Source organism: Thunnus albacares, chromosome 14 (assembly GCF_914725855.1).
Source record: "Thunnus albacares chromosome 14, fThuAlb1.1, whole genome shotgun sequence".
Lineage (NCBI taxonomy): Eukaryota > Metazoa > Chordata > Actinopteri > Scombriformes > Scombridae > Thunnus > Thunnus albacares.
The window spans coordinates 27,571,709-27,597,574 of NC_058119.1; the positions used below are offsets into that span (position 1 = coordinate 27,571,709).

The 25,866-nt window shown below is 38.6% G+C and overlaps 1 protein-coding gene across 3 annotated transcripts in view; it reads right to left on the minus strand.

The window, feature by feature from the left end:
• atrnl1a (attractin-like 1a) overlaps positions 1–25,866 on the minus strand; it is a 322,517-nt gene that overhangs the window by 202,382 nt on the left and 94,269 nt on the right. For all 3 annotated transcript variants that reach the window (XM_044372295.1, XM_044372296.1, XM_044372297.1), the window contains 2 exons: positions 13,218–13,466; positions 11,414–11,551 (listed from right to left, as the gene is read on the minus strand). In XM_044372295.1, coding sequence (XP_044228230.1) covers positions 11,414–11,551; positions 13,218–13,466 — 387 coding nt within the window. The remainder of the gene's footprint in view (positions 1–11,413; positions 11,552–13,217; positions 13,467–25,866) is intronic.

Sequence of the window (25,866 nt, forward strand, 5' to 3'; positions counted from 1 at the left end):
CATCAGAATCCTTAGAATTCATCCTCTGAGTGACATGGACCAAATTTCACATCCAATATTTTTCAAGACATTTCACAAAAAGCCAAAAATGGCGTGATCACTAAAGTCAGTTGGATTCTCCCTCTAGGGACCATGAATGTCACATCAATGTACAAAATTGAACACAAATCCTAATAGTTGTTGCAACTGGCATGACTAAAAAAATCTAACATAACAAATACAGGTAAAATTAGATTTTAAAACTACCATTTGATGGAGCACAAACTTATTTGCATGTTCTTCAATTTGCTCCTTGAAAATTTTAAATTGAAAAACAAAAACACGTTCAGAAATGCAATGCAAAAAAAGGAATAAAGGTGATTATTGAGTATTCTCAGTAAAATTGACCCACATTTGTCTCCCTTCAGTCCAAAATGTTCTGGACTCAAATCAGGCAGCTTGTGTACAACAAGAAAATGTGATTAAAGGTTGTAAATCTTACTGTAAAATGAAAGTACAGATATCAGCAGCTGTTCAATTCCCAGTAGAGTTCTTGACAATATAGTTTTGTGCAACATGTTCACACCTATCAGCTAGTGTTGATTGGCCTGCAGGTCATCTACTGTATACAGAATGACATTATATAGAACGTGTGTGTGTGTGCTGTGATGGTGACTGTGTCATGTGTGTTACTGAACATCTGTATTACAAAAGACACTTTCAAGTGTTGACACTTACTTATTGTGAGTTATATTTCACATCTGCACTCACAGAGACGGCTCCGATACAGACAGTAAGCTGCTAATTAACGACTCTTCACTTCGTCACTTTCTTTTCTCCATGAAGTAGGAAATATTTATCATCTTTTCCTCTAAATGCAGCAGCCTGAACTCTGGTGTTACAATAATGCCAACCTTTCAATCCACTCACCAAACTTATTTAAATGCTTATTATTGAAGATTAGCAACGGTAGTATGGTTAAGATCTGGCTAAATTTACGTAACTATAACTTATTTATGGTTAGAGAAAATGACACTGAGACAGGATGTGAAAGTTGGTCAATGGCGTCAAAGTTATGTTACCCTTTACACAACACTACTTGCAGCTCTTCCTACTTTGATTGGCATTGATCATAAATCAGATGCTGCAGAATCTGCAAATATATTATGATCATATTATTATATTATTAATTATAATTCCTCACAATGTTTGGCTTTGATGCAACGTCATCCACTTTGATACTCAATCCTTCTTTAATACTCAGAGTAAGACACAGTTATTAGCTTTATATCGCTTGAGGTAACGTTTTCACTTATATTCTTATTATCATAATAAAGCAATTTAAACAGCAAATTAAATAAAACCAAGTAAGTAACTTTAACACAATAATGACAAATGAACATTTATGTAAGCAACGAGGTTCAAATAATAACGTAACATAAACAAAACAGGTTTAAACTGCAGCACCGTTAACATATGTAGTGTTTTGTTTGGTGTGTGTTTGATTAAATGGTGGTTACCTATTTATTCCCCCCCCCCCCCCCAACCCCACCACAGAATAGGAAATTTACATGATGTGTTTTTTTTTCTGTACTATATATCTAGTTACACTACTATACTCCCCAGATAATGATCCATCACATGCTAATCTCCATGAATAATATTTCATAATCTGCAGCATCATCAATGTCACCTTCCACCTTCAGCTGACTCCTTCCTTTCCTTTGTTCCGTCTCAGACGGGGCAGTTTAGTTAGATAAGAGAGAGCAGGGCCTTTTACTGGGTTTAATGAAGGACTAGTGAGGTAAAGGCAAGGGCACGGGGACACGAGCACAGAGTAAAGACTCGGTAAATTACATGGGATCATGTGTGTATATTTGCATACAATGAAAACATGTTTTCATGTCTTTTCTTTTCATTTCTTTCTTTCAGACACATCAAAGAACCTTTGAATATTGTTTCCTCAGCAGAATCTGATCAGTGAACCGTCAACTTTGAAATGAGAACATTTCATAAACTGATGTAAAAAGGTGAAAGTTCATCCCACTCTTCAGTTTTCTGACATTCAATATAGACGGGCCTCTATATTTTACTGAATTTATTCATTAATGCTTCATTATTTTTTAATGGAAAAACAACAACTTACTTTAAAGGACTTTGTTTTCTTTTCAATGAATATCTGAATATACTCTGATTTAACCCGCCTATCTAGCATTCATATGCAGAATATTGTAGTAAATAGTTTATAATACACCAAAATGTATTTTTAAGTATCTATTAATGTATTTATCAACTATAGCTCCTGTGGTCATCCATAAATTAGACAGTATAGTCCAACACAGCTGTAACAATATAAAATATGTTACATTAACACTTAAAAATGTCCTCATGTCTGCTTACAAATACATGACTGATGTAAGATGTTTTATATACTGCTTATAAATGCTAAATGATGGTGGTTGAGGTAACTTTTGATTGCAAAGACTCACAAAAATGTAACTGTTAAATTCTATTAATACATGAGAATTGTTAGAATACACCATCTCTTAAATTTTTCTTTTTAATCAAAGTTGGTGCATTTATTTACGTAGCTCCACCTGTGCTATGTACATTTTGCAATAATTACTAAAAAAAACAATTCAGTCAACCACTTCACATAGAAGAAGAGATTATTATGTGAATACAGAATATTTACAGTGTTTATCGCTCCTGGCAAGGAAACAGCAAGGTCACATAGAGTCAGAGCCTACAGGTGTAGAGGCAGCGTTTATGATATGCTACAGCAGAAGCAGGACGCTGCACAGGCTTTCTTCACTATTGTAAGGATTTTGTGTCTTTTTTTTTCATTGATATAATATATATCCTGCCATCTACAGAAGCTGAGTGGCTCCACTTCTCTACAGTACATGTTCCTCGGTGTTACTCAACCTCGTGTGTCTGGTGACCCCGTCTTTAGGTGCCTCCACATTAATCTTACGAGGTAAAATTCACATTTAGCTGTTGTTATGTTAATTTGACTGTGCACTGGATACTTTATCTTATTATAGATATGTCTTAGATATAACTATATATCATATCATATCTCACCAGCACTTATCTTCATCTTACATGATAGTATAGGAGCTAGTTTTACATTATTAATGTGCGTGTGAGCTTTGAGACGTAAATGAAAGTGCAGAGTCTCAAAGAAAGCAGCTTATTCTATGAGTCAATGCTGCAGAAAGACTTCAAAAACACTATTTGCACTGAGTGGAGATCAAAATGGATTGAAAAGCCGTTTAAAATCCAACACATCCTCATAATGAAACGACCACATAGGTCAATTGTAGCTGCGCTCCAGAACGACTCATAGGAGCGTTTTATAATATGCTGCTTCTATTGGCAGTGATATTAAAAAATAATTATGTTTAATGGTTTGACAACACTGTGGTTAAGGTCTGTGAACTGCGTCTCTTCCCAGGTCGTAATTACTACGGCCACTAGATGGCGTAAACGTAACTATTGGTTGTTTTTTTGCCGACTGAATTTTCAACCAATATTATGTTTTTTCTCATGAGGACGGGCTGTTTAAACCATATCTACAGAAGCATGTGTACGAGTGTGGTTTTGTGTGTGCGGGTTCCTGTTTGTCTGTGCGTCCATATGTTGACCAGTCAGACGCCAGGAATAGAGAGCTGCCAGAGGGAAGATGACTGGGTAGCGCGCTAAGAATGCTGGGTATTTTGCAATTCTGCCATAGGGCTCCACAGGTACATAAACACACACAAAAGCAGGCTTAAAAGCACAAATATGCACACATATACACACACCAGCACACAAAGAAACACTTAAGACAGCAGGTGAGAGTGGATTTGGCAGCATCTCCACAGAGCAGACTGAATAGAGCAACGCTGCAGGCAGCATCCCTCTTCTGCTTCTCTGCTGCTGCTAAAGCTCAACAACAGCTGGCTCCGTCTGATCTATCGCACACACACACACACACACAAACAGACACACACACACACACACACTACCCTGCTGTCCTGTCTGTCCCGGTCTCTGGTTGATGCTGCTGGGTTGCCAGAGTCTTGCAGAGACAGCACTCAACATCTCTGTAGCTCTTGCACAGCACCTCAAAACCAGGGTCATGTGAATAATGACTGATTAGCGAAGACGTTGTTATACAACCACAAAAAAAGTCAAGATGGATGGCTGGCAGTTTGTATTCTTTTCATCATGACCACAATGATCCCTCTGTCTGATCTTAAAGGCCCAGTGTGTGAGATGGAATATAATATTCATAAGTATGTTTTAATTAGTGTGTAATAACCTGTGTTTGTAGAATGAGCCCTTTATATCCGCATAGGGAGCGGATCCTCTTTCATGGAGCCCGCCATGTTGCACCATGTAGCTGGCAACAGACACACCAACGGTTTTCGTGGGAGTGCGTCTGTGTCACAGCTCAGCCTCTGTCTGACTCACCAGATACTCCAGTTCTGTTATTTCCCTCCAGTCTTTTTTTCCTCTTGTCTCTGTATGTTGCAGTATATGCAAAGTCTTTGTGTTGACTCACACCAACCCAGGCAAAATTTGCATTTTTCACATGTTCATATCATGTATTCCATTGACTTTTTATGCGATCACACTGCCTCTCAGTTGCTAATTTGCTTTGCATTCTGTCTGAACACAAAGTTAGAGTTATTTAGGTCACATGGCAGTCATGTCACAATCCAAGGAGTTCAGATCAGATCTGTTTCTGACAATAAGGCTCTTAAAGTTAACCACAAAACAGGTTGTTTGTAAGGGTCCTTTTGGTGTGGTCATGGTTAAAAAAAAATGTTTTCCTCATGAGGACAGTCTCAAGGTGAAATTTGTAAAAGCCTGCAGTAAAGTGGACGTTTCATTGCTCACAACAAGCAACAATCTGTTAAATTGTACAGGTTGAACCAGCTAATCAGGATGTAAGACTATATGTACATGCTCATCCTAAAATATATGGTAGACTGATGCGATAACACTATGAATCAAATAACTGCAGACTAGAATGGCTGACATTCCCACAGGTGTCGTACAGGTTTAACATGATCACAATAAAACATCCATCAACTGTCTCGTCTGGAGGACAGTGGAAAAAAAAAAAAAAAAAAAAAGTTTATGCAGAGCTGACAAACTCCTCACTACAGAACTAGAGGAAACAAATCCTGCGTAATTCATACCAAGCACTCCTCTCTCTGTTTTAATGAATTTATAACACATCCAGTGATCACTTTTTATTAATTTAATCTTTTAATCTTCTTATCTTATTTTAATTTATGTATTCATCTCTTTTCCCTTTTCCTTTTAGACAAGAAACAAGCTTTGAATTGAAGAACCGATGAAAACCTCCCGCCTGAGTGACAAAATGTCCTCGAGACCAAACAGCCGACCTTTGACTCGTGCTTCAAGGTATCACACAACCTGCATGACTGAGAGTCTTCATAGACAGCCAGAGAGAGAGAGAGAGAGCAGGAGAGGTAGTGCCGAGAGAGATAGAGTATCAGAGCGAGATGGAGACAGGGAGCTACTGATGCGAATCATGCAAAATTTATGGAAGCAATAAAACTGTTCACTGTGAGGTGCCGATGGCAGGGGAGCATTATACGCTGAAGCGCTGGGTAGCAAAAGATAACAAGCACGAGAAGAAATAATACAAGCTGAAGTCTTGCCTGGAAGACAACTCGGAGGGCAGCACAAAAGCACAGTGGTCATCCTGCTGCAGGTGGAAACTCACTAAACTTCAGCACCGGCAGGAAGAGCAGATACTTAATCTCTCTCTCTCAAAAAAAATAGATAATTTGTTCACAAACACAAAAAATTCAGGTTAGGCAAGAGAAAAAGGATAGTCTGGTCATTCTAAAACCCTACAATCAGTATATTCCCCTCTATGCAGTTTATTCCTAACATAATGACCATTAATATATGCTCACTTTAAAACTCACAATTAGCCAAGAAATGTGGTTTTGTCCTGGAAATTCAACACATTTTAATCAAGTTTATTGCCATGTAGGCTTGCTCATACAAGGAATTAGCCCTGGTGTTGTGCTGCTTAACAATCAAAATATACAAACTAAGAGAAAATAAAGGTACCACAAGTCAAGTAATCATGAATATATAAGAGAAAAGTACAATAAACATATATTAAAGTTAATTCTTAACTCTAAAAGTTTATGTGGTGTTCTCCTGTTGCAGTTTGTTAGTGATCATGTTTACCTTGTTTTCAGCACCTCCTAGTGGTGAGAGGTTACGTTTTTTCTTCTTGTTCTCATGTGACCATGTCATGTTTCAAGTAAGTGTTTAAAATAACAGAAACTTCCATTCAGTCACATGTAAATGACTCTTTACCGTCCATCTGTTCCTGCTCACATCCCGTGTTAGCATCTTCTGCACATACTGCTTTATTTTCATCACATCTATTTTTCTAGATTAGTATTTCAGTAAAATGTGTTAATTTTGTGCGTTGTGTATACAAATTAATTCATCTGTTTCATGTTGTCTTACTTCTGAGATTAATGTTAATTCATTGAGATGCATTTTGTTTTGTTTCACTCTTTCCCAACTAATAAATGCAAGGATAAAAGACCATCTGTAGAGAAATCTGTTAGTGAAAGAAGGCATTTATTTGACCGTCAAAGCACATGGTTGTGTGCCGGACAGGTATCTGTATATCATTGTGGAAGCACACTTTGGTGGAGCCTCTATAGCTCCCTAATAAAGATGCACAAACACTACATGACATGCCATTAAAGGGGACCTAGAATGCTCATTTCCAGCTCCATTAGAGTAGCTTTGCATGATTCACAGTTAAAAAAATTCCTTTATTTATCTTATACTGGCCCTTTATGAAGCCCCTTTAGTTCAGCCCCTGTCTCTTAACAGGCAGTTTTATCTCCTGTCTCTCCCAATGAGCCAGTTCTGCAGCTGTATCAGAGTTGTGTTAAGTTACTGCTGATGCAAACCCAACATTTCCTGCTCCACTGCTTCAAATTAAAAGCTTGTAAATGACTAAATAATGAGGGATCTGTGAATTGTGAAGAATTTTAAAGGAAATGAAACGTGTTGCTCACTGAATTAGCAGAGCTTTGTTAGCGGCACAAGTCACATATGTAGATACTTAAAAAATGATGATGTTTGATGAAGAGCTGCAGATGACCAGCAAACCTCCAACAGGTAAACAACTTATTTCACTTTGCCTCGCTGTGAAAATGGAAAAACACAACGTGCGTGAGCTCAACTCAAGTCATGGCTCCACGTGACCGCCCCAAAAAAACGGAGAAATGCTGTAATGTTAGTGGAGCGGAGCAATGAACTTACATGGAGCAGTCTGAAGCCGATGCTTTTTGCTCACAGGGATTACTCCTACATACTGTATGTTTACCTCGTTATTTGACACTTTAGCCAAGTTTTATATGAATATCCGGCATTGTAACATCATATATATGACTGAAAATAAGGAAAAGCATAATATATCCCCTTTAGCGAGCACCCCGCAGTGATCTGCAGAGAGGAGTTCAGCACAGATGTCACAGCTTACTTCAAATTCACAGCACATGCGGTCATACTACTTCCAGGAGTGACTGTGTCTAACTTCAAGGCGAGAAAGTATACTCCAGCACAACCCTTCCTGTGAAAAATGAGTTTTAAATTTTTTAGCCTGTCTCTCTGCTGTAATAAAAAAAAAAAAAAAGAAATAAGAAATCAACAGCACACTGACTCCCAGGATGTGTATAAAAACATGCAGGTTTCCTGTCAGCTCCTAAAGTGCATGTTCTCCTCTGAGGGACTAAAAGACTAAACAGACATCCAGCATCTTGTCAGCTCCGCCTCTGAAGGAAGGCCTGAGTGTGTTTGATTTCGTACGCACGCGGGACAAGGTGAACTGTACAGTCGGAGGAAAAGGGACACCGATGCCCCGCACACACCCGCAGACGCACACTCCATCCAGATTTGACAAGGTTAGTTAATCATCTGTCACAGGGAAAGGGGAACAGACAGACTCTCACTCTCCTCTGTCTGTCCTCCATCTCTTTCTTTCTATTTATCCCTCCGTCTCCTCCTCTATTCCTTCGCCGTCTCTCTATCCAAGGGCAACTGTCCTTCTCCGCCGATATTAACCTTGTATATCTCGCCACGTGGATCCCTCTCACTTTCATTCTCCGTCTACCTGTCTTTGTCTCTGTTTCTCCCTCTTGTCCCTCACACCGCTGCCTCTCTCACCTGTCCATCCTCTTTATAACCCCGTGAGCTGAGGCCCCTTTTTCGCCTCTCGGGTAGTGACGAAGCTGTCTCTCTATCATTCTGAACTCTCATCGGCCACGCATCATTGCCTCTCAGCCGTTTAGCCCAAGGTAAATCTAGTGGTCCCCTTTTATACAGAGAGATAGAGAGAAAAAAGAAGGATGGATGGATTGATGGACGGATGAACAAAAACGGGGAATTTAAGACGGAGAGTTATTGTGAACCGTGCGAGGGGATGACAGAGGCGGAGAGGAAATGAAGGAGGGAAAAATGAAGGGATGAGGAGGTGAAGGCAGCTGGATATAATGATGGATACGGTTGGATGAGTGTCTTTATATGATCAACAGTGTAGCTGGTAAAAGATGATTGAGGGAGGTGTGGTCAAATGACACGAGCCTTTCTACAAATCCAGTTTAACCAGCATAGGGAGGAGAGAAGAGGAGATGGAGGGAGAGGAAGAAAAGGAAACAAGAGGAGAAGAAGAGATGATAGAAAGGAAAGAGAACATGAAGAGAGGCATGAACATGAAAATACAGAGACAAAAAAATTAAAAAGGATAGGAAAGAAGATGAGACAAGAATAGTGGAAAGGATAGGAGAAAGGAGGAGAGGAGATGGAAGGAAAGGAAAGCAAGAGTATGACAAAGAAAGTAAAGGAAACAAAGAGAGAAGAAGAGAAAAAGGAAAGGAAAGAAGAGACGATAGGTGAAGAGATTAAAGAACAGAGACTAGACAAAATGAAAGCAGAAGAAAGGAGGTGAGGAGAGGAAAGCAAATGAAAAAGCGAGAGAAAGGAAAAAAAGGAGAGAAGAAGAAAGGAAAAGAAAATGGATGAACTAAGGAGAAAAGACAGATAAGTGGTACAAACAGCATGATCATGAAAGGAGAAGAGAAGAAGAGGAGATGAGAGGTGAGGAGATAAGAAAGAACAAGAGGAGTTGAAAGCAAAAGAAAGAGGATGAGGAGAGGAAGAGAGGAAAGCAAAGGACAAAAACAGGAGAGGAGAGGAGAGGAGAGGAGAGGAGAGGAGAGGAGAGGAGAGGAGAGGAGAGGAGAGGAGAGGAGAGGAGAGGAGAGGGGAAATGAGGGTAAGAAAGGAAAGTGGAAAAAAAGGGAAAAAGATGAACTAAGGAGAAAAGACATAAATAGGATAAATACAGCATGAACATGAAAGAAAAGCAGAGACAAGATAAGGAAATGATAGGAAAGAAGAAGAGACAAAAAGGAGAGGAGATAAAGCAAAAGAAAGGAGATGAGAAGATAAAAAAAAAGATAAACGGGATAAATACGGCATGAACCATGAAAGAAAAGGAGAGGGAACGGATGAACAATAGTATAAAGGATAGATAGATTTAAATAAACAAATGTAGCATGAACCATAAAATAAAAAAAAGGAACATAAAGGAAGTGTCGAGAATGAAACACGCGGGAAGAGAAACAGCAGCATGTGACCAGAGTGAAAAGAAAGAAAGAAAAAGAAAAAAAAATGCAAAGAAAGCCAAAGTAGAAGAGAAAGTGCATCAGAAGCTGTCCTGCGAGGAGGCGACGAGAGAGGCGTGCATCTATCAGCGCCGCGGCTCGCTACGAGGAGCCGCCGGGGACGGAGACACCAGTCAACTCAGGAAATAAGAAAATGATTAAGAGCGATTTAATGTCACGCCGCCGCCAAGCCAAAACGCACATCTGTCACAGAGGGAGACTGATGTTACCGCACCTCCCTCTCACTTCTCCCTCTTTCACTCACACTCCAGCAGTCACTCACTCACTCATTACACTCTCCCATCTCTAATGTTCTTCTTTTTTCTTTTTTTTTTTTTTTTTAGATCATAGGCCCATATCATAAACCCTTCCCCAAACCCAGCCCCCCCTGAGCCCTCAAATCACACACACACACACACACACATCCATTATCCCATTTTACGTGGGATATGCTCTGATTTTTTTTTTCCCATATGGAGCAAAACAAAGCAGAAGAACTGCTGACAGACGGATTCAAAGCAAATAATACATATGAAGCCTGTGTGCATGCTTGTGAGCGTTTGCCTACATCAGCGTGACCTCTCTATAAGTCTAACCTCTCCGCTGTTTCGCTACGACGAAGCTGCTGTGGTGCCGTTTCCTCAATGTCTACAGACTAAAAAAAAAAAAATCCTGTCCAGACTACATGTGTAGTTTCCCCCTTTTTCACTGCTCTGGTCAACACATGATAGACAGAAAGCAGAGCTTTTAAACACTGCCCCCATCAGGTTGTTTGTGTCTATTACAGTGTTGCTGTAAGTTTGTGGTTCATCATGTTTATATAAAAGCAATTCAGAGAGACAACAGGAAAGGATGTATAGCCTGAAGGGGAGGAAATTCCACTAAAATTCACTGGGAAATTTTTAAAACATTTCTATAAGTGAGCTCTAAAAACATTTACTTAAAACAAGTATAAAAACTCGACAACAGAATTCTCAACACAGAGTCCACTTGTTGTTTCTAAAGCTTTCAACCACATCTCGTGGGCATCCTCGGCGGATAGAGTTGCTCAGTTGCTATGGAGATGATTAGGTTTGCAGTTAAACAGTAAGGATCATCAATAAAGGACAGACTAAACACACTGGAAAAGACAATATCGGCTGGTTTGGTGAACAAAACCAAAAACAGCATTGACTGGGAAAGGGGTCATTGAGGGGGAATAAATGGACGGTGGATGATGGGATCGAAAAATAAGCTAAACCTTCATGACATCTGAGCAATTCCATTCACTGAGGAGTCACGGTCTCAGTCTCCACAATTTGTGGATGAAAGCTTCCTTTACCTCAAATAACTGGACTTGTGTTGAGTTTTTTGGAGTTTTGTTTTCTTTGCCACAGTCAAGTATGAACATCCTAGTCCAAGTTCAAAAATGTTTCACAAAGAAAACTTGTTTCAAGAATACTCGAGACATGAGTGTCTCTCGGAGCGAGACAGAAAAAGACAGGTTGCTGCACTAGAAATAAGAAAAAATAAAACCTGATTTCAGAAAATACTTCAAAACAAAGTTGACTGGATTTGAAAGAGGGTGAAACTTTCTGACTGACAGATTGCTTTGCTTGTTTTCAGGTTGAAGGACTCAGATTACAGACTTTTTTTTTTTCTTCTCTCCAGATGCTCCAAACCAAAAATAAACACAAGATAGACCCTGCGACCTTTGCACTCACCGTTGCACTTCCCTCCGTTGGTCGGGTCGCCATAGTAACCGGGCATGCAGCTCTGGCAGTGCGTCCCTGCTGTCAGGTTCCCGCAGTGCTCGCACACGGTGCTGTTCACACACCTGCTGTGACCATTACACTGACACGCTGGGAGGAAACACAGAGAGTAAAGATACACTCAGTTTTCAGTTTATCAGGCACACCTACAGGAAATAAAACCGATGCGGGCTAGCACAACAAGCCCTGCGATAAATCTTTATGAATCATGATGTAGTTCGAGGTGACGTTGAACTAAGAGGTGTATCTAATATTTAGTGTGCTTTGATGTGAACAAGGCCACGAGCAGCACTTTCTATCATTACTACTATCAGGATCATCAATATTATTCTGTGTAAGAAGGAATCTGGGAGGATGTATACTGTAGATGAACATTATCATACTTTCATTCTGGCAGCAGACAGGACACCACAAGAGAGTCATGTAAACAGAGAGACTCAATTATAGTATGAAATGTGCTTGGAAACAATTTAAAGTCCACCTCTACTCAACAATGTGTTTTTCTTCTTCTTCTTTTATATGGATGGTTTGACCCACACTGTGCAGAATGATGCATGTGGAAAGTTTCTTTGTACTCACCGAAAAAATCTGAGTTTAAGGTATGTACCTACTAGCATGCCTTGCTTTTGGGGGGTGTTTTGTGGAGGTGGGGGCAATAGGGTGTGCTCAGTGGAGACCAAGATGGCAACACAGTGATCAGAATTGTTTGCGCAGAGCTCCATATATAATTGTATGGACTGTAATTGGATAAAGTCCCTAAACAGACTTGTGGGCGCAGTGTGAGTAACAGTGTGAATGAGCACTCTACAAAAGAACGTGACCGAAAACAAAGAAAAAAGAGGAACCTCTGGAAGAAGAAGTAAACGACTCTGAAACTGCATCTTTGGTTTGTGAAAGAAATTCACAGTTACAATTCAAGAAACAATATCAAGTCGACTAATTAAACTGGAAGAGTTTGGCACATATTCCACATAACCACAACGTCCCTGGTTCGACTGCTGCGGGGGACCTTTGTTGCCTGTCATAGCCATCTGTCTGCCCTTGTTTACTGTCAGACTCTTTGCTAACAACTGTCCAGTAAAAGCAAAGAGTGCCAAAAAAATAATAATCTTAAACTGGATGAGGCAATCGAAAAACCGGCTAATTAAGATAACAAACAAACGATTCTATCAAACAACTGGAGTCCAAACATGTAGGATACGAGGCTGCGACTGTTGATCTGTGCCAGGACACGACAGACAGCTATGACAGGTACAGTAATGAACTTGTTGAGTTGAAGACAAACTGGTTGACTTTAAAGATTGCAAAAGATAGAAAAACCTGAGACTGGTAGGGTTTCCTGAAGGTGGTGAGAGGCACGATGGTGCTACCGTCTTGGCAGACTGGTTACCCCAAACTCCTGGATCTTCCCAACAACCTCATTCCTCAGAGGCCATCAGCAGTACAAGGCAAACCACAAGCCTTCATTGTCAAGTTCCTTCACTTTATGAGCATGATTTGTGACATCACAACTAGTTTGGAACCAGTAATGTTCCATTATGCATCTTACATAAGTGTAATGTGGAAGCTTTCAGTGCACATACACTGAGCATGGACTTCACAGTGAAGTAGGAAACATCTTCATACATTCTGGATTTTCAATGACGGACAAGGATGAGGAGTCATTTTTTAACAAGGTAATTGTAATTTTTTGGTGGAATTTTTTTTATCTAAAATGACACCTTCCCAATGTGGTTTTATCCAGTGGTTCACTCACCTGGGCACTGGATGAAGGCCCAGTTGTAGCCCCTATCAGCCGAACAGAGACTCTGATCCAGTATCATGTCCCGGTCTCGCAGTCTATCCCGATCTCGGGGTCCAGTCCTGGCATTAGCGGGTTTTAGGGGCCCTCGGTAGGACCCCTCCATGCAAACGCCTCTGCCGGTGTTACTGGGATCACCACACCAACCGCACTCCGCCCTCTCCAGACAGTCTGCACATGTCCTCAGACCTGAACAGTTCTGGGCTGAAAGTTGGAGGTGAGAGGGAACCAAAAGACAGAAACAATGGTTAGAGACGAGTGAAGAGAACTGTGTTAGGTTTCTGTTTTGTCCACAAATAAAAATACAAACTTGCACCACACTAGTGTATAAAATTAGGCACCACGCCATGGCCTCTTTACTTCCTTAGTGACCAATTAGACCTGAAAGTGGTACAGCAAAATCTGTTTGCACTTCGTCAAACTTAGTGATGAAATAGGCCATTTGTCATCCAAAACAACCCTGATCTAACATCCTTACTACCAGGACAACATTGTTTGTCAGTGCCTTCTGAAAGATGTTACAAATCACAGTTACAAAAAAGTTTTTAGATCATCTGATCAGAAAATGATCAGCTTTTTCTGATCTGCCAACATCATGGTTAATGTTCAGTTTTGTTGGGCCTCAGCATTAAAACTACTTGGTTCAGGTGAGGAACAGATGAAGGTTCTGGTTAAAAGAAAACAGCGCTGACTTGGTGGGAAATAAAGTCATAATTTACAGCTACAAGGCGTCACTCGTCAGCAAAATGTACACATATGTCATTTCAGACTTTTTTTTGTTTTGAAATACATGGAGCTGGAAACTTGGTGATGTAGAAGAAAAAAAGCTCTATTGGCATTGATTGTCATGGGGCAGACTGGGGTTGTATGAAATTGGATGGTGCATTAAAGCTAATATGAACTTTTTGTATCCAAGTTCTGCAAAGTTTTCAACTCAAAAAGCAAAAGCAGCACAAATAGTTACTGTACTTTCCACTGATCACAGAGATTTAATTAAAATACATAAATTTTGATCCAAAATGTCACTGTTATAACTGCTGACATAAATGGACTATTACAATGGTGTGATTTCTGTAAAAACATGATATTTGGGGAGCGAAATAACGAGTTAGTGATCAGTCTTAATGGTTCAGCCAGTTTAACAAGACCATCTGGTCTCACAATATTATCTAGAAAATGTACTTTTTCCATCTCAAGCTTCAATCACTAAAAAGCTAAATATTCATCTGCAATTTCAGCCAATCGAATTCTGTATTCAAATTAGTATTTTGAGGCACACCGTATTTAAATAATTTCCATTTTTTAGCATTTATAAATAATCCCCAACCAATTACAAAGTTTATTGGTACATCAATTCATTCATCTATCAACAAAGTAGCCCATTGACTGTATAAAAATAAGATGTTGCCGCACTGTTTCTGGATTGACAGCACCATGTTGGGCAGGTGACAAGTGTGTTTACGGTGTTTGTGTGCTCTAAAAGATGTCACAACACAGATATAAAGTCACACAGTTAATGGACTGTTAGCCTAGCATGCTAATACTACATAAACAAAGGGATGAAGCTATATGTTTACTGAGGTAATAAATCAAGTGAGAAGTAGGGTCATTTTCTCATAGACTTCCATACAATCGGTTTTCTTTTTGCAACCAGTGTGGTCGCCCCCTGCTGGCCATTAGAGAGAATGCAGATTCACGGCAATTCTGCATTGGCTTCACTTTTTAGACCGGGAACTATCCGCTTGACGTAAACATATGGATGAGACCATATGTAACAGATGAAAGAACAGTTGGAAAGGGGGTGAAAATTAGCGTGTCCACCCTGGTGTCATGTTTACATCACTGCCAATCAGGGCTGAAGCCGATAAATACCCCTGACTACTGCCGAGTCATTTGACCCGGGTATGAATGCCGATCGTACCCTTTCACACTGAAGACAAAAGCCAGATGTTAGTGGGTGTTAGTGGGTTTTTTCTCCAGTGTTAAAGAGGCCTCAGACTTCAAGACCTTGATAGGAGGGACAAAAGGATGGGATTAATTGAATTTTTATGCTTGAGGTTTCCATTAAATTTTAATTGATATCTAAAAAGTTACTGTTTCCATTTCATGGTGTCTTCACAATTCATCACAGAACTTCATTGCCAAGTATATAGCCTATATTTAGATTTTGTAGCGTTGTGATTAGCTGTCAAATAAACTTGAATTTATGATACATTCTGACTTTAAATGTAGTGTCTGCATTTTTCTAATGGAAGATTTCCTCCACACATGTTGAAAGTGACACTTTAAATCATATATGTGACCATATATTTGTCCATCACACTGCACGTAATTTCATCTAAACAGCTCCAACCAAAGCATAAACAATAAAAGCCTTTAAAGATTTAATATACCTCCGATAACATACTTGCCGTCTTGTGTTTTCACCTTTTGTCTGACCCCCAACATTTATAAATAAATTGACTTTTCTGTCCCTACGCCGTTCTCATGTGTTGAGAAACGCATTTGTATTCATAAAATGGATCTGACATTCAAAAACGCTTTACTGGTTCAAATTAAAAATGACACTTTCTGTTTCTTTTTTTTTTTATTATTATTGAATGGCATTCAATGCCTGTAAAGGAAAACAAAAATCTCCATACTGAAGCCCTTTTCTGCGTTCAGTGAAAGTGCCAGAGAATAAGACGACAGGTGACAAGAATAAGAAACCGAGTGTTTCTCAGGAGAAGCCGGCCTTCCGAAGTTAACTTTTTTTTTTTTTTTTTACAGCTTTTGCTTTTTGAACCTTTCAGTCTTGTTGTTGCTCTCGTTCACAACATCAACTCGTCTTCCTGTCATAATAAATTTTAGTCTACAAAGCGAGGGTGGGAACGCTCACTCACAGGAGAAAGAAAGAGAGAGAGAAAAGGTAAGACACCGTGGGTATCTTGGCGTCTACACACAAGAAAACCAAAAGGTTGAGAGAAGTTATCCGAGGTGTTGTTTCTTATAGCCTGGCGAGATGATTCAAATGCAGCGTCAAGTAAAATTAGCATTTTCACCAGAAGTTGTTTCTCTTTTGAACACGAGCCATTTCCATAAGCCACAGATGTTCTAGCTGAACCTGTATCTCTTTCTCTCTCTCTTTCTCTCTCTCTCTCTGTCCCTGCTAGCTAGCTCTGCTTGAAATACACCCTATGTGTGTTTGCGAGCTCTCTCGTTGCATTATTCAACTGTGGCAATGCTGATTCATTTGTTCTCTCCCTCTTTATAATTACAAACTTCTGCACTCCCTGTCTCAGATTCACTCTTTATCTCCTCTCTGCCACATTTTTATCCTCCTCTGCTGCATCTTTTTTTTTTTTTTTTTTCTATTTCTATTCAGTAAGCCATCTTCCCCTTTTGCTCTCATTCAGAGCTGCTTTCTTCACCATTATACCCTCTCCTCTCTCATTTCCCGTCATTTTGATTTAATTAGATTTTTTTTCTGGTTTTCTTTAAAACACTGTAGGCATAAATTAAATCACAAAGGACAGAACTTCTTTTTCTCCATCTTCTCTTTTCGTCTCTCTCTCTCCCCTACTGTGTTCTTCCCTCAGGTTTTTTTCCTTTCACCTTATTTCCTCTCCTCTTTTTTTTTTTTTTTTTTCTCCAAGTTCTCATCTGAAAACTCGCTGGATCTCCACTATAGTCAAGAGTTCAAAGAGAGGCGGTTCAACAGAGTATCCCTAATCCACCACACAGTATGGTTTCCTCTACTAGAAAAGCACATATTTACATACCCAAGAGCAGACTTTAATATCCAATAAATATACCGGGCCTGTTTATCATTTTTGAAATATGTTTCAAATTACAGGAAATTGGTCACCACTTTTTTTGTAACCTCCAACACTTTTCATCCACCAAAACCTTAACATTTCAAAAAAATAAAAAAGGAAATTCTTTGCTTCTCTTTGATTAATGAGATCCAATTTGCACCCATTTGCGACAGCTAATTTGCGTCCCTCCAGGTCAGGTTATTAGATGCGAAGTGCCAGCCCACAATTTTTGCTTCACTCATAATGATCAGGCAGTGCTAAGTAGGCACCTGCTTGACAGTTTCCCCCCCTTCACATTCACATGAACTCTTTCTACACCTGATTGGACACTGTCAATGGTGGAAAAACAGCAGCTTTTAAGGAAATAGTTGCATTTATCATAAGTTTTCCCACCAAATTCAGTTTATAGAAGCGTTTGAGGTGACAAGGATCCACACATTAGGAACATTTTTTGATTAATAGGGATGACGAGAAATAGTTGTGAGATATTTGACGTTTTACAACTCTGTCAAACTTTCTGCTCTAAACTTAATAGATCTGTCAAGTGTGCTGGTTCTTGAAGTGATTTTCCCTCCTACTCTTTATTCCAATTTCAAAAAATGTCTTTAAATCACCTCCTCAGTATTATTTAACATAGAAACACAGGACTCTCCTGGATAATGCAGTGATCCTATAGGTTTACATTATGACTACTAGCTTCAATCACTTCAATTTTGTTTCTGAGAGATTATGTTTTGTTTGGGATTTGGGTGGACGGCTAAGAATACCACAGTAACCAAGAGCCTTGGCCACCGTTGCTATGGAAAAGAAGAAGCCAGTCAGAGGCGCCAATCAGATTGTAATGGATTCAAAACGCTTTGACACGACATTATAGTTGCCAACTCATGCCGCAGACTGTAAAATCAGTTTTCTCAACACCATAATCTTTCGCTTCCACTCGTTGTTTGTGGCACACGTGACCAAATTTTAACATCTGTGATTGGCTGTTTCTTGCAGAAATGAACCTTGGGAGTTGTAGTTAACTTGTAACCCAAACTTGTACCATTGACTAATTATCAAAGATCCAGATCATTTCGAACACAGATGTTCATCTTTTGTACTGATGATTTAACCGGAAGACTTTCATGCCGATGTCTTTTTTTTATTCATATTTGTTGGATTATAAGGTCTTTTTAAGATCTTATAGCACAACCATGTGACCAAAATTTAAAACACTTAACTTAAAACTCCTGAACTAACATGTAAAAGCACCTTTATTTTTCAGAAACTACTTGAATGGACATATTTTTTTTTACTTCTCCTACAAATTTCATCAAATCTTCAACAGTTTTGGGGCATAAAAATATTTGGATGACCCAGAAAATAATTCTATTTTTTGTTGAAAATACAAGTTACCTCACGCAACAAGCACACTTTATTCTTTTCCTTAGTAGTATTTTACCGCCTTGTTCAAACAGTCATCAAGAGACAGAGGTTACATCATCATCTAAACACATGTGGTTACGCTCAGTTCTAAATTCAGAAGCAGCATACAGACTTCCTCCCTAAACACACTTTTAAGCTCCTGACTGCATTTGGAAAAAAACATGTCAAAATCAATGAGAACAAATGGATCAAGTATTTCAGGCATCAGCCTACATGCCACAGATATGATGAAACTGCCCCCCCGAGGAAACTAAAATGACATGAATGGAAGCAGCTCAATAAAGAAGTGAGAGAGGAGTGCAGCCAAAAAAAAAAAAAAAAATCACATTCCTGCACGGACAGAAAAAAGTCCTTTAGACGTTCGATTACATAACGGCTTGTGTGTAGATAATATAATTTACCTGCTACAGTATGTTCTCTATGCCTCGCTCTTTTCTATTTTTAATAGCATTTCCAATTATCTGGTTTTCATCTGTGTTCCACATGGAAAGAATTAAGAGAGGTTACTGCCTCATGCGGTGTTGTTGGACTCGGGGGTAGATGAAGATGAGAGAGAGAGAGAGAGAGAGAGAGAGAGAGGTAGAGAGCGTGTGCCTGAAGGCTTTACAAGGCTTTAGTTTTTAGTTAACAGCATCGAAGATTTAGCTGTACCTTGTGCTATTACGTGGCATTAGCTTCAGGCTATTTCCAGAGTAAATGTCCTTTTGGACGGTGCCTTGCCTGTATTTCCCATGAGGGTGGGAAAAATATTTCATGATTAAAAACCTCACATCTGATCTAATCGTGCTCTCCAAAGATTAAACTGTTGACTGACTGACTACACTGGCTACTTTTTTTTTTTTTTTTTTTTCTCCCTGTGTGGACGTTTATCAAGATAAAAACAGACACTGATTTATGCACTTCAAACTGCTTAAATGTCAATGTTCCTGTAATTTCTTGCAAAAAGGGTGATTATTCTGTCCTCGCTCTGTGTTTGAACACACGGCTCAGCAGCAGAGTAAACACTCTCCTGTACCGACGACAGGAGATGAACAAAGAGGGATAGCAGTAATTTAATCTCCATTTATAGTACTTTACTGCAATTAAATTATGAATTATGGCTGGTGTATTTAAGATGTGTGCAAAGCAGGGACTCTACTTGATTTGTGAGGCATTTTAAGACTTGAGGGAACTTGAAGAGGGAAAGTGAAAATTCAACAGAGATTTCAAACAGCTCTGTGAAACGCTCATTGTCAAGAAAAACAACTTGTAAGATGCATAAAAGTCGAGGTCTAATGTATGTTTTTGATCCTTAGCAGTTGTGGCAGATATCATGCTTTGTCATGGAAGTGTCCTGAGGTGCGTGGAAGTATATAGTTTTTGTGAGAGGACGGTGCAAGCAGAAAGTCCTTTGTGATCTTTTACATTGATATCAACGTTCCTCCAACTTGTCTTGTGGGAAACATAAACGTCTGCATCAAATTTCATGTCTATTGTAAGACATTTCCTTCTGAATCAGAACTGTCAACATGTTGACGACGCTAGATAGAAAGTCAGAGGGATCACCAAATTCATTAGAATATATTCACAAATATCTGTGACAAGTATAATTATATCCATCCAAACGTAAATAATGACCTGAGCAAATTACTACATGAATAATTGATTAAAAAACATCTCAAAATGAGATAAACAATGAATATATGAGGATCTTGGGATACATTATCTGTCTCATATTAGGGATATTTTTAAATAGTTATTGATGTCTCAGGTGTTTGTGAGGGGATTTTTAACAAGTTCATTGTTACAATACACCATAATTGATAGTAAGCTGACCTTCAATGATGACACAGTGGCAATTTGTAATTAAAAAAATAAAAAATGTATACGGTACGACTCACAATATTACAAAAATGGCTGGATGAAGAGCCCCCTAATATCCTAATGTGGTATGAAAAACTTGTGTCCATGTTTCCATTGGAAAGACTTTCATATGTGTTAAGAGGCACTCTTGAGGAGTTTGTAAGGGACTGGTCAACAATAGCAATATACTTGAAAGAGGAATGGTCATAAGTATGGGGGTAACGAATATAACAGTTTAAGTTCATACAAACAGGTTGTGAATAGTGCTGATTTTTGTTTGTTTTTGGGGGTTTTTTTCTTTCTGTATTTGTGTTTCCTCTTGTGTTATGGTTTTTGGTATGTCTTGTCTTAATTGTAGGTATTCGTAATGTATTATGTTGTTGAAAATTAATTAAAAAAGAAAAGAAAAAAAGAAGTTACAAGTTTTACAACCAGAGTGGAAATACAAAGCCTGGAATAATAAAATGTTTCCACTGACCTATAAAGAAAAAAATTTAAAAAACCTCAGCTCTTGATGCACATATTTCATGTATTAAGATGGTTTTGCATGGTACCGTCGTCTATGTGCGTCTTCTATGTTTTAAATGGCCACATTTCAAATGTCCCCTTCAGGGACAATAAAGTTAAACTTGTGATGTGATCTGGCTGCTGCGGTCTGCTCTTGCATAAAAATGTTTCATAGGATTTGATGCCGAATAAAAGTCCATGGTCCAGGTATCGTCGGATAATTCGTAATTCAAAAACCAAAAAACAAAAAAACGTCTTTGGTGTCAGAATCAAATAATGATAAACCGATCAAACCCTGCCCGTTTTTGGTTTTTGCCGATTCGTTTCATCGTTATTCCTTTTTGGATCGAATATCAAACAGGTCTGCGGACATCAAGCCAATTCGTTTTTGCGTTTCAAAACCAAAAACGGAAATCACGTGATCTATTCCTTTTTTTGTTTCCAAACGAAAATCCAGAAAACCAAATTCAAAAGACCGTGCAATTTTGGTTTAGAAATCAAGTATTTTTGTCACGTTTTGTACGATAGCGGAAGCGACTACATTAGCCTACCCATGATCCTTGGCGACCGTTGCTATGGTGAAGATCCGATGATACCCGGACCATCTATGACTGAAACTTTGCATTTTGAATCAAATGATAATGTTAAGACTGTGTGACTTCACTACTTTATTTTGGATTATTTCATTTTTCTATGCACCTGTCAACCAAGTGTACATTAGACAACATGCTAGCACGGCTAAAAACAAAGTACAACAAACAAATGTCTTAATTTTACAGAAAGATCTTTTCACAAGTGGTATATCCGCATTGAATATATACAATCTAACTTAATATTTACAATTATTTTTTTGTCAGACAATGCCAAAATCTGCAGATTTCAGTCAGGTTCTTCAGATAAGTGTAGTAACTGGATTAAATCCAAGAGGACATGAGTTGGTTCCACAAAACATCAGTCGCTAAAAAAAAAATTTCACAAGTTTCTGTCATCACTCGGAGACGGAAGAGCCTCAACGCCTTTTAAGTTCTGTCAACGAGAAACATTAAGCGCAACATTTCTCTGACGTCGGCTTCTGAAATATAGTGAATATCCGCCGCATGCTTTATGTGATAACAGAATAAACAAGATTTCTACTTTACCTCATGTTTCCTTTCTAAAACCATCCAAAAAGAAAAAAAAAAAAGATACAGCTCTATTGAAATCAGGATATTAGTCATCTTCATTGACAGAAACAACCTGGAGGACACCTAAACACAACAGATGACAAATGTTCTGAGGAGTTTAAGCTATCTTGTTGCAGCAAAGAGAAGGATTGCTTGTCCCTGCTGGGGGGGGGGGGGAAGGGAGGGGGGAGGATTTTCATCTTATCAAAAATTCTCTCAGCACAATCGTCTCAGTGCCACATTCTGTTCATCACACCGGGTTTGATATTTGGTGTCCCTGAATAGCACGTATCGTCTGGCTTCATCTCGTGTAATCCATTTGCTCCTACAGTACTTGACAGTTATCATCGCTGAAGCCAGTAGCATACAGATCTGGGAGCCTCCATGCATAATACATCAAGTGTAGGAGCCATAAGCTGCCTTCTCCATTCGCTCTTCTCCTGTAGCATGTGAAGCTACAGACAGACATCATGTTGGATGGACAAAAAAAACACACACACACACACACACACACACACACACACACACACACACACACACACACACACACACACACACACACACACACACACACACACATATACACACACTTCTTGTGAAGATTGCCTCAGAGAAAATAAGCCTATTTCTCTCTGCAGCAGAACCAATATCAGCAACAACAACATAACCATCATCTGGTCTACCTGTGTGTGTGTGTGTGTGTGTGTGTGTGTGTGTGTGTGTGTGTGAGAGAGAGAGAGAGAGAGAGAGAGAGAGAGAGAGAGAGAGAAACCCATGTTCAACTATAATCAGATCAGAGTCACTGACCTGTTGTAGTCTCCTGTCTGAACAACAAAAATACACACCGAGTGACCAAACCCTCGTAAACTCGCAATCTAATACAGCTGCAGTTGTTCTTAACACTCTGTCGGAGGTGTTGATTCATCTTTTTGATTATTTCTAAGTTTTAGTTTGTGTTGGTTTTGTTGTATCTCACTGAAATGTGTTTCTAATATTATACTCCTCCACATACTGTACCATCTTCATTGTTTTTGTCTCTGTACTACAGCGTATTGGATTTGAAATTAAACAAATTCTATGATGTTCAAAGTGCCGACTTTTCCCTTTAAAGATGTTTGGGGGGGTTGTTTATTAGATGTTAGATGCGATTAGGTTATTAGACGCAGTTCGGATGATGTCAATATAAGATGATTTTGTCTTATAAGGGGTAGGCGGGTTGTGTGGATGGCTAGATAGCACTGCAAGTGTCATGTATTCAACCTTTTTTAAAAACCTTTAATGTTGTGGTGTTTACTGTTGCCATGGCGACAAAGGTCATTATTTTTTAACAGTGATTTGTAACAGTCCTATGGGTTGTTCTGGAGGTCATCTGGTCGTTCATACTATGGCCACTAGATGGCGTAAACATAACTGTAGCTCGTTTGTTGGCGGCTGGATTTTAGACCTATACTGTCGTTTCATTACTATTATTATATCTAATTGTGGGATGCCTGGATGTTAACAATCGATTGTTTACATGTTAGATATAAAAAAGTTATGTTGATGTGATGATAATATTAAGGCTCATTTGCTGGCAGTTTAATTTATAAAACAATAGTAGTGGTTTTGGCTAATAAATCATATGGAAAAACATTTTATTGCATATAAAGAGGAAATAACATGCATGTTTCCAGGTCTATATTTTTGATATGGGGCTTCACTGGAATATCTTTGCATGCTTTAAAGATGTTTGGTGGTTGTTTATTAGATGAGCAGCGGAGGACTGGTAGCAATTATATATATATATATATATATATATATATATATATATATATATATATATATATATATATATATATATATATATATATATATATATATATATATATATATATATATATATATGTATATATATTTTAGGGGGGTGCAGCAGGACAATGATCCTAAGCACATAAAATTGTGTCCCAATTTTATACTACATATACATTTTATACAGTCTGTACAAATGTTGGTAGTATGTGTTTGAAGTTAAAAATGATAAGACAGATTTGCAGCTTTAGGACGTCACTGCCAATTACATTTGAAAAACAGCAATGTATTTTTCCAAAGATATTTATTTATTGTTTTTATTTTTTATCTGTTTCGATGTTTCTGGGTCTCACCACCACCCACAATTATTTTTTCAATTTCTTTTGCAGCTGTGAGCATCTCCTCCTTCCCCTCTGCGTGCTACATTGTAGGACAGTTGTGTACATCAACAGCACACTCAAAAAATGAAGCGTACAGGCCTCAGCAGAGCTTCAACAGGATTCCAAGTGTCTGATCCTGATGAATATCAATAAATGATGAGTTTATCTTAATTTAGAATTAGTGAAGTGAGTTTAAAAAGGGGGCTACAGTGTCTACACTGTTAAAATGTAAACTCACTTCAAATCAGAGCTGAAAGGCTGCACTGCAGTTGTTCTCCATCCCCAAAAGCAGTTGTTTGTGAAAGTCTTTCTGTATCTTCCTATCTACTGAAGGATGAAAAAGCTACTGCCAGCAGTTCCCACAGGATAGATGCAGAATTAACGCCTGAATGTGGGCATCCACAGCGGCTGTTGCGGATATAAACCAGCAGAAGAAGCAAATAAACATTGACCTCTCAGGCTATGCAGAAAAAAAAAGAGTATTGTCAAGCTGACATCTAGAATGATATGTTTAATTTACACACTCTTCCACAGCTGACATATTCATTTCCATAAAGCTGTAGGTGCAAGACCTAGGGACATCTTAAAAAGAGTAAAGTATGGAGCTGGAGGCTGTCATATAAGCAAAAGAAAGGAGGAAGAGTACAGTACAATCAGGCTGGGACTGAAAAATCTACTTTTCGAAAGAGCTCCCAAAACTTCAAAATAAATGTGACTGCTGGGGCAACACTGGAGCTAATTATTTCAAGGAGGTTGTGTGGAGGAGTGCATAGTGAGCCTCCAGCCAATATGAAAAATAGGAATGATACACAAAGCCTTGGGCCAAATTGATCTGATAAAGAAATGACCCAGTTCAGTTGGGATCCTCCAGAAAAGCAATATTTTTGCAAAAGCATCTACCAAAAAAAAAAAAAAAAAAAAAAACCGAAGTCATAAATCCTTCAGCTGTACCCTGAAGTTCTGGCTCCCTAAACAAGATATGATTAATCAATAAAGAAGAGAAGTGAGGCACAAAGTTAAATATGAACCGCTATGCAGAAGAATGATGGACTGTAAAAGAGCAACAATGCTGCATCTGAGGATGTGGAAAGTAAGAAATCTTTGCATTGTGTCATATTTTACATTATAAACTGTAGCACCAAAAGGTAAAAAATAAAAAAATAAAAAAAGTTGCGGAACAAAAGCCTCCTACACACCTTCTGCCACCAAATTCATATGAATAATGAAAGAGAAAAAGGAGATGGAGGAAAAGGTGCCATTATGTAAGCACTGAAGGTAAAATGAAAGAAGGGAAAACAATCTTGGCTGCAGAACCGTCTGCACTCAGAGTACTGACACCGGCGAGGAATAATAATCACCAGTCACAAGACAAAAAAAAAATAAAAAATCTCAAAGTTTTATAAGCTATTTTCTTAACTCCTACAAAACAAGAATAATTTGTAGCAAATTGACTATTTGTCTGACAAAAAAGACAGAAAATACCATTAAAAAGTTTTACCTGAGGGGAACATTTTGACTTTTTTTTTTTTCTCCTCCCCACACTAGAAACTTGTACTGCTGAATAAAATATGGTTGTATTTTACCTCTACTTGTCCTAAAACCAAGCATCATTTCCACTGTAGTTAGTTCTACATTGACTACCTCTAGTTATTAGGTTGGTTATGTGTGAGTTATTTTTTTAATCAAACCATCTATAATTAAA